Raw genomic sequence first — 10,124 nt, forward strand, 5'->3', positions numbered from 1 at the left:
TCACTGGGCTGTAGTGTAAATACTATAATTTCTTAAATATTTTATCCAAAGTGACTCACTATACAGGGTTAGCATTAAAAATGATATATATAACTTATAACCTTTTCATACACTTCGATCATATAATCGAAGTTTGCCAGGCAGTTCCGTGAAAAGTTTGGAGTCTCTCTCCAACCGCGTGGGAGTCCGGATTCCGGAGCCCACGCGTGTCAAAAAGCGTGGCTGGGAAGGGAGCCCCGGGGCAGAAGTGACGGTCGCTGACGGGAGCAGGAGGACCCCGCCGGCGATGACTCAGTGTCAGGAGTCTCCCCTGCGCGCTGCCTCCCTGTGAGCCGCGAGAGGCGGAGAGCGAGCAGCCCGAGCTCACGCGCGCCTGTTTGTTTTCCTGCTCGAGCCGCGGCAGCAGAACTTCGCTCCCAGCTGCGTCCGCGCCAGCACTGCGCACTTTCCTCCCGCGACAGGACACCACCACTCCGCAGAGGGAAGAAAGGACGACGTTCTTGTTGTGTTTTTTGTTCCAGGGACAGAAAACCGGACAGAGTTCGGGCTCGGCTCGGCTCCGGTACCGACAGAAGGAGCGAGCGGTAGACTGCTCTCGGCTTGACCATGCGGGCTGCTGCTGTTCTGCTCTGCTGGGCGTTCGCCTCGCTGACTCGCAGCGGAGAGTCGCAGCAAGGTAAGTGCCCCGCTCCTGCCCGCCTGCCCGGCTCCGCGCGGGGTTAACCCGCTCGAGCCCGTCTCGTGCTGTCAGGAGGCTCCCGAGACTCGGGGACGCCCAGCGCGCGCCTGCGGGCAAATGACGTCTTTGCCGAACTGCATTCCAGAGAGGGCGAGCACGGTAACACACACAGTACACATACACTACACCCTCACACACATAAACAATCCTGCACCCTCACTCGCAGTACAAATACACTCCAGCCTGGCACACAGTACACATATACTACACCCTCACACACAGTAAACAATCCTGCACCCTCACACGCAGTACAAATACACTACACCCTCACACGCAGTACAAATACACTCCAGCCTGGCACACAGTACACATACACTACACCCTCACACACATAAACAATACTGCACCCTCACTCACAGTACAAATAAACTACACACTCACAGTAAACAATACTGCACCCTAACACACAGTACAAATATACTACACTCTCACACACAGTAAACAATACTGCACCCTAACACACAGTACAAATATACTACACTCTCACACACAGTAAACAATACTGCACCTCACACACAGTACAAATATACTACACTCTCACACACAGTACACATATATTACACTCTCTCACACAGTAAACAATACTATACTCTCACACACTGTAAACAAAACTGCACCCTCACACACAGTACAAATATACTACATTCAGTAAACAATACTGCACCCTCACACGCAGTACAAATATACTACACTCACACACACAGTACAAATACTGCACACACAAACACATACTATAGTACAAAAACTACACCCTCGCACAGAGTACAAATGCATATACAGTACATGAGATTGTATATGCATATACAATCATGAGATATGAGATAACTCAGGATTGTTTTCTTTGATGGCAGCAATGTGCTTGCGTAAAAAGCCATCTGGTTTAAAAAAAATAATCATTTCATTCTGAAGTTGCTGTTTTGGTCAGAATGTTTTCTCAGATGTTGTTTCCACACTGACAATCATGTTCATGAACACATGCATTCATGGTTATGTAATATTGTTTATACTCTAGTGCACAATAACATACTGTGGTAAACTGTGTGGTAAATACTGTAATAAACTACCGTACAACGGTGGTAAACTGTGGTTTATACTATAATGCACTATAACACACTCTGGTAAATTGTACTTTATACTGTAGTACACTATAATACCACGGTAAACTGTGGTATATACTGTTATACACTATAACACATTGTAGTAAACTATGGTATATAGTAGCTGTGTGTACACTGAAGGACAGTGACACAACACTTCTTTTTTTCCAGTATGTCAGGATAAAACAGTCAATAACCTGTAAAGCCCAGTGAGATCAGGGTAAGAGCACAGTACAGTGCAGTACAGCCCAGTGATATCAGGGTAAAAGCACAGTACAGTGCAGGAAAGCCCAGTGAGATCAGGGTAAAAGCACAGTACAGTGCAGGAAAGCCCAGTGAGATCAGGGTAAAAGCACAGTACAGTGCAGGAAAGCCCAGTGAGATCAGGGTAAGAGCACAGTACAGTGCAGTACAGCCCAGTGATATCAGGGTAAAAGCACAGTACAGTGCAGGAAAGCCCAGTGAGATCAGGGTAAAAGCACAGTACAGTGCAGGAAAGCCCAGTGAGATCAGGGTAAAAGCACAGTACAGTGCAGGAAAGCCCAGTGAGATCAGGGTAAAAGCACAGTACAGTGCAGTAAAGCCCAGTGAGATCAGGGTAAAAGCACAGTACAGTGCAGGAAAGCCCAGTGAGATCAGGGTAAAAGCACAGTACAGTGCAGTAAAGCCCTGTGAGATCAGGGTAAAAGCACAGTACAGTGCAGGAAAGCCCAGTGAGATCAGGGTAAAAGCACAGTACAGTGCAGTAAAGCCCAGTGAGATCAGGGTAAAAGCACAGTACAGTGCAGGAAAGCCCAGTGAGATCAGGGTAAAAGCACAGTACAGTGCAGTAAAGCCCTGTGAGATCAGGGTAAAAGCACAGTACAGTGCAGTACAGCCCAGTGAGATCAGGGTAAAAGCACAGTACAGTGCAGGAATGCCCAGTGAGATCAGGGTAGAAGCACAGTACAGTGCAGGAAAGAAAAACAATATGCATGTTGTTGGAAACCATGGCAACATAAAATAAGTCAATTTTAATCCATCCATTTTAATGGCATAGTTACCTCCTGATATAACCATTTTACCAAATGGGCTTGACTGGCAAATGACTGAATTTCTTCTCATTTAAACGCTATGTGCTCTACCGGCTGAAGAGCACATGGTCAGTTGGATATAAGGTCCAGTGACGAGGCTGTCTGTGTGTTTAGGGGTGCCTCAGTTTGACCCTGATATTACCCAGAGGGAGGTGACCTTGTGGGAATGGGAAGGTACTATTGTGTTGTCCAATATTTGGCTTTTTATATTTTCTTTTCAAATGGTTTATATACCCGCCAGCAGCAGTACACCTCATCACACACCTGAGAGCAGGGCTACCCCTGATCACACACCTGAGAGCAGGGCTACCCCAGATCACACACCTGAGAGCAGGGCTCCCCTGATCACACACCTGAGAGCAGGGCTACCCCTGATCACACACCTGAGAGCAGGGCTACCCCTGATTACACACCTGAGAGCAGAGCTACACCTCATCACACACCTGAGAGCAGAGCTACCCCAGATTACACACCTGAGAGCAGGGCTACTCCAGATCACACACCTGAGAGCAGGGCTACCCCTGATTACACACCTGAGAGCAGGGCTACACCTCATCACACACCTGAGAGCAGGGCTACCCCAGATTACACACCTGAGAGCAGGGCTACCCCAGATCACACACCTGAGAGCAGGGCTACCCCAGATCACACACCTGAGAGCAGGGCTACCCCAGATCACACACCTGAGAGCAGGGCTACCACTGATTACACACCTGAGAGCAGGGCTACACCTCATCACACACCTGAGAGCAGGGCTACCCCAGATTACACACCTGAGAGCAGGGCTACCCCTGATCACACACCTGAGAGCAGGGCTACCCCTGATCACACACCTGAGAGCAGGGCTACCCCTGATCACACACCTGAGAGCAGGGCTACCCCTGATCACACACCTGAGAGCAGAGCTACACCAGATTACACACCTGAAAGCAGGGCTACCCCTGATTACACACCTGAGAGCAGGGCTACCCCAGATCACACACCTGAGAGCAGGGCTACACCTCATCACACACCTGAGAGCAGGGTTACACCTCATTACACACCTGAGAGCAGGGCTACACCTCATCACACACCTGAGAGCAGGGCTACCCCAGATTACACACCTGAGAGCAGGGCTACCCCTGATCACACACCTGAGAGCAGGGCTACCCCTGATCACACACCTGAGAGCAGAGCTACACCAGATTACACACCTGAGAGCAGGGCTACCCCTGATTACACACCTGAGAGCAGGGCTACCCCAGATCACACACCTGAGAGCAGGGCTACACCTCATCACACACCTGAGAGCAGGGCTACCCCTGATTACACACCTGAGAGCAGGGCTACCCCAGATCACACACCTGAGAGCAGGGCTACACCTCATCACACACCTGAGAGCAGGGCTACCCCAGATCACACACCTGAGAGCAGAGCTACACCTGATTACACACCTGAGGGCAGGGGGCAGACCTGTCAAGTGCTGGATTACTAACACCTTTACTGTTGTGCCCAGATCTCTCCGACTATGACCCGGATGTGACCCAGAAGGAGGTGCCCTTTGACCTCACAGAAGTGCAGAATGTCAGACTCCGGGGTGCGTATGTCCTGTGTAGGGGGGCAGCAGCAGATCACAGGGTAGGAGGCTGGCTGAGGTGGCTGCCTACAGCGCCCCCTCTGGCTGGCTGTGGGGGAGCGGCCTGGGCGAGGGGGTTCATGTCCTCTCGGCGCACTCCTGCAGCCAGCGTTGGGGGGGCCGGAGGCAGGTGACCTCAGAACATTCCCTGTTGAGTGAGAGCCAGCAGTGTTTCCTTTGCCCAGGTGGAGACGGTGTGCTGTTGCAGAGGGAGTCAGAGCTGGTCCCGTCCTTTTCGAAAGTGTCAGGTATGGATCTGCTGCCGCTACTGATGACAGAATTACAGTGGGAAGCAGCAGCTGCCTTCTGGAAGGCCCTGAACCTCCTGTCACTTGCTCCCTCTGCTCCTGTCCCTGTCCGGTTCTCCCCCAGTCCCCGTGTTCTCTCCTCGCGCTTCCCGGGAGCCCCAGGTCCCCTTCCCCCCGGCACAGCCCCTCACCGACAACCTCCTCAACATCTGTCGCTACGGAGACCAGCGGCCCCGCTACCCTCCCGACTCCCTGCCCCACACGGGCTTCAGCCACCTGCGTCGCTACGGCGACACCATCAACCGCCTGGAATCCTGGTACCAAGTCTGCTGCCACGGCGACAGAGCGGTGAAGCTGTGCTGCGCACAACAGGCTGTAATTATCACCTTCTCTCTCCATCTGTCCACTCTCCCTCTGAGTGTCCACTGTCCTCTCCCTCTGTCCACTGTCCTCTTTCTCCCTCTGTCCACTCTCTCTTTGAGTATCCACTGTCCTCTCCCTCTGTCCACTGTCCTCTCCCTCTGTCCACTCTCTCTTTGAGTATCCACTGTCCTTTCCCTCTGTCCACTCCCTCTGTCCACTGTCCTCTTTCTCCCTCTGTCCACTCTCTCGCCTTCTGTCCACTCTCCCTCTGAGTGTCCACTGTCCTCTCCCTCTGTCCACTCTCTCTTTGAGTATCCACTGTCCTCTCCCTCTGTCCACTCTCTCTGTCCACTGTCCTCTCCCTCTGTCCACTGTCCTCTTTCTCCCTCTGTCCACTCTCTCTTTGAGTATCCACTGTCCTCTCTCTCTGTCTACTCTGTCTTTGAGTATCCACTGTCCTTTCCCTCTGTCCACTGTCCTCCTTCTCCCTCTGTCCACTCTCTCTCTGAGTGTCCACTGTCCACTTTCTCCCTTTGTCCACTGTCCTCTTTCTCCCTCTGTCCACTCTCTGTCTGCCCATTGTCTGCTCTCCCTGTCTCCATTGTCTCAGAGTGTCGACTGTCCTCTCTCCCCATGTCCACTCTGTCCACTCTGTCCCTCGCTCTGCAGTGGCGTGAGTCTCTGTCTCAGTTCTGCGAGGAGGAGTTCTCCATCAAGACCCGACACCACCACTGCTGCCGCCAGGAAGGGGGTGCCCGGTGGGACTGTTTTGCACGAGACGCCCCCAATCCCACCTACCTGCCCCCCGCGGGGCCGGAGGTCACTCACAGGACCCCTGTGCACGACCCCAAACTCCCGGGCTTCACCTTCGACCCCCTCGCCTGCTCAAGGTAAAGACAAGGCGAGAGTGTGCGTGTGCGTGTGCCTGTGCGTGTGGAAACAGCAGGGGGCGCCGTTCACCCTCGTATCTGCGCTGTCCCCCTCTTCCAGCTCGCTCCCCGCCTTGGCGGCGGCGGTCCCGGAGCCCCGGGCCTTCACGGAGGCCCAGGGAGGCGCCCTCGGCTTCCCCCCCGGCCGCCCCTCCGCCGCCAACATCGGCCTGGCCTGCCGCCTGCGCAAGTTCCGGCTCACGGCCTGGTCCCAGTGCCCGCTCGGCGCCGCGCCCGGCCGCCTGGACCGCCGCCTGGAGGCCCTGCGGCAGCTGGAGGCGGCGCTCAAGCCCTGCTGCAAGGGCAAGAGGGACCTGGTGGAGTGCGCCGACAAGAAGGTACGGCCCAGGGTTGTCAGTTCGGGGGTACTGCAGGAGCCGGGCAGGGTAGGGGGGTCACCTTCGGGAAAGAAAGGGGTTTGCTCACCCCGCAGGGTGTGCCGGGTCCGGTCCTGATCCTTTACTGGAACCCGAACAGCTGCTGCACTGCCATGAGGCCGGGGAGAGATGCCCACTGACGCACAGTATCCCAGGATCCTCCAGCCCAGGGCCCGGGGCTGCACGCTGCTCTCCCGGGCTGAGCAGGGCCTCGTTCTGGTAGGGGTTCTGGCCTCTGGCAGCCAGTGAAAGGCTGTAGAGTCCCAGTGGATCCCCCCTCTCTCTCCCCCCCCAGTGGAGAAAGGCGATGGACGACTTCTGTGAGCAGGAGCTGCAGGTGAAGGACACTCCGTTCCGCTGCTGCCTGATGAAAGGGCAGAGACGGCACCGCTGCTTCGCCGACGACGCCCCCTACCCAGCCTACGACCACGAGATCACGCAGCTCAACCTGGCCGCCGTCAGCCCCGCCGCCGTGGAGGCCATCTGCAGGCAGCACAAGCTGATGTCCAGAAAGTGAGCGCAGCCCCCCGTCCTGATCGGCCAGAGCAGGAGACACACAGGGGCCCCCAGTCCTGAGCAGGAGACATACAGGGGTCCCCCGTCCTGATCGGCCAGAGCAGGAGACATACAGGGGTCCCCCGTCCTGATCGGCCAGAGCAGGAGACACACAGGGGCCCCCAGTCCTGAGCAGGAGACATACAGGGGTCCCCCGTCCTGATCGGCCAGAGCAGGAGACACACAGGGTCCCCCAGTCCTGAGCAGGAGACATACAGGGGTCCCCGTCCTGATCGGCCAGAGCAGGAGAAATACAGGGGTCCCCCAGTCCTGATCAGGAGACATACAGGGGTCCCCGTCCTGATCGGCCAGAGCAGGAGACATACAGGGGTCCCCCAGTCCTGAGCAGGAGACATACAGGGGTCCCCCGTCCTGATTGGCCAGAGCAGGAGACACGCAGGGGCCCCCAGTCCTGAGCAGGAGACATACAGGGGTCCCCCAGTCCTGAGCAGGAGACATACAAGGGTCCCCGTCCTAATCCAACAGAGCAGGAGACACACAGGGTCCCCCAGTCCTGAGCAGGAGACATACAGGGGGTCCCCCAGTCCTGAGCAGGAGACACAAAGGGGCTCCCAGTCCTGAGCAGGAGACCTGCAGCGGACCCCCGTCCTGATCAGCTAGAGCAGGAGACCTGCAGCGGACCCCAGTCCTGATCAGCTAGAGCAGGAGACCTGCAGCGGACCCCAGTCCTGATCAGCTAGAGCAGGAGACCTGCAGCGGACCCCCGTCCTGATCAGCTAGAGCAGGGGACCCCAGTTCTGATCCAGGGAGGGAGAGCAGCGTATGTCAGAAGGTGTTTGTTCCAGCTCAGCTTGTACTGGTGTATTCTGGGCCTGAGCTGGGGAGGAGCACCTGCACCGGAACTGGGACGCGTGCAGTCCGAGCTCTCTGGAGCCTGTGGGCGTGGTAACTGTGTGTGTTTTTACAGGATCCCGTTGCCCCACCTGCTGGAGAGGCTGAAGACTCGGTGCTGCTCCCAGTCAGTGGCCGACAGAACCGCCTGCGCTCAAAAAGAGGTCAGTGGTCATTTTAATTGATCAAATTAAGATCAGATCACTTTATTGGCCATATCCAATTTCTTGTATCAGGAATTTGTCTTTTCGCAGACCCCAGCTTGCTCTCCATGAGACACACAGACAGGGAGAGAAGCTAGGGGTCAGAGCGCAGGGTCAGCCATTGATACGGCACCCCTGGAGCAGCTGGGGTGAAGGGCCTTGCTCAGGGGCCTAATGGAGTAGGATTGGACACGGGATTTGAACGGGGAACCTTCCAGCCACAGGCGCAGATCCTGAGCCACAGAGCCACCACTCCGCCCAAATCAGCTGGGCTGGAGGGTGGGCAGTGCTCAGCTTTCCACCTCAAAGTGGCCCCGGTGGCCTTGTACCAAACAGCAGAAGGGACTACTTTGCATGAAGGGTGGTGGGAGTGTGGAACAGGCTGTCCAGCCATGCTCTTGAAGCCGATACCCTGGCTTCTTTCCAGAAGCATCTGGCTGAGATCCACCCGTCTGTGGCAATGAACCGAAAGATCTAAGAGCGGTGCTATGGTTGCAGGTTCGAGTGCTGCCCGTGTTGCTGTGCGCAAAGAAGATAGAGAGCTGGAGCGACAAGCGGAGCTGTTGCAAAATGCCATCCCAGAAACGGGCGAGCTGCATCTACGGCACGAAGCTGGATGCGGTCACCATAGCAACTGCCTCCCTGGACGACAAGAAGTGCCCTGCCTTCTGAGCTGTGGGGGGAGGGAGGGAGGGGGGGGTGCTGCTGGATTCATCAGGTCTCTGGGTAACGACATGCTTGACACCCGCACTGCGTCACGCGCCTTTCCGATCACCGCACGCGGACTCCTGCGCCAGCAGACGCACACAGCATCGCCGGGCTGAAGCCGAGGGGCTGCCTGCCCACTGAGGGTCCGGAACAGCAGAGCTGGAGTCCAGCACAGCGCTGTCAGCGTCCGTCTGCTCGCACGGTCTTTCATCTCTAAAAGTCCTTTATCTCTATTCTATGTCTATGGGGGCGGCCAAAGGCCAGGACAGAAAAAACAAAGACAAACGATGAATTGCAGTTCTGTCTACATTAACACTCTCCTGTACACCATACCCACTGACAGAACACAGATCTGTGCACAGTGACACTCTCCTGTACACCATACCCACTGACAGAACACAGATCTGTGCACAGTGACACTCTCCTGTACACCATACCCACTGACAGAACACAGATCTGTGCACAGTGACACTCTCCTGTACACCATACCCACTGACAGAACACAGATCTGTGCACAGTGACACTCTCCTGTACACCATACCCACTGACAGAACACAGATCTGTGCACAGTGACACTCTCCTGTACACCATACCTACTGACAGAACACAGATCTGTGCACAGTGACACTCTCCTGTACACCATACCCACTGACAGAACACAGATCTGTGCACAGTGACACTCTCCTGTACACCATACCCACTGACAGAACACAGAGATCTGTGCACAGTGACACTCTCCTGTACACCATACCCACTGACAGAACACAGAGATCTGTGCACAGTGACACTCTCCTGTACACCATACCCACTGACAGAACACAGAGATCTGTGCACAGTGACACTCTCCTGTACACCATACCCACTGACAGATTTGCCCTGCACACTTCCTATACATCCTGGGGTTATTCCACTAACAGAAATTTACACTTTCTGTAAAGTGCACTTGCATACTGTGGTATTATTTAATTATTAATAGCTGTAGGTTTTTGCCCCCACAGAGTATATATCAATGGCAGAGATATATATATTTTGCACTAATATCTTATATTCACCATGTACTCTCACTGATAAGACAATAAAACCCTTGTATTTAAATCACGTTTTCAAGCTTATTGAATAAGAGCCAATCTCCCCCCCCCCCCCCAATGTGTATTTCCACTTCTCTCCACAAGGTGGCAGAGCTGCTCCAGGTGAATCCTGTGCTCACTGTGGCAGGTACTGGTGTCTAACCAAGCAGACACCCAGCAGGTGTTTATTGTTCAGAACTGATTTTCCTAGGTGGTTGTACTGATAATGACGCCCAACTTCCATGCTTGGGCAGTTCCAGTCCGGTCTGTGCTTGTCAAACAATGGCACGCCACTGGT

General features: G+C 54.7%; 1 protein-coding gene across 2 annotated transcripts; it reads left to right on the forward strand.

Moving 5' to 3' along the window:
* Positions 1-244: 244 nt before the first annotated feature.
* On the forward strand, positions 245-9,854 carry ecm1a (extracellular matrix protein 1a). 2 transcript variants are annotated; one of them, XM_088620701.1, is made up of 10 exons: positions 245-676; positions 3,024-3,083; positions 4,405-4,485; positions 4,710-4,772; positions 4,897-5,147; positions 5,805-6,025; positions 6,126-6,402; positions 6,737-6,954; positions 7,925-8,012; positions 8,550-9,854. In XM_088620701.1, the coding sequence occupies exons 1-10, from the start codon at positions 607-609 to the stop codon at positions 8,721-8,723; spliced, it is 1,503 nt and encodes a 500-aa protein (XP_088476827.1). In that variant the 5' UTR covers positions 245-606; the 3' UTR covers positions 8,724-9,854. The 2 variants fall into 2 exon arrangements, with proteins under 2 accessions (XP_088476827.1, XP_088476828.1); XM_088620702.1 differs by lacking the exon at positions 3,024-3,083.
* Positions 9,855-10,124: the final 270 nt, after the last annotated feature.

This window comes from Lepisosteus platostomus, chromosome 26 (genome assembly GCF_059453375.1).
Source record: "Lepisosteus platostomus isolate fLepPlt1 chromosome 26, fLepPlt1.hap1, whole genome shotgun sequence".
Classification (NCBI taxonomy): Eukaryota; Metazoa; Chordata; class Actinopteri; order Semionotiformes; family Lepisosteidae; genus Lepisosteus; species Lepisosteus platostomus.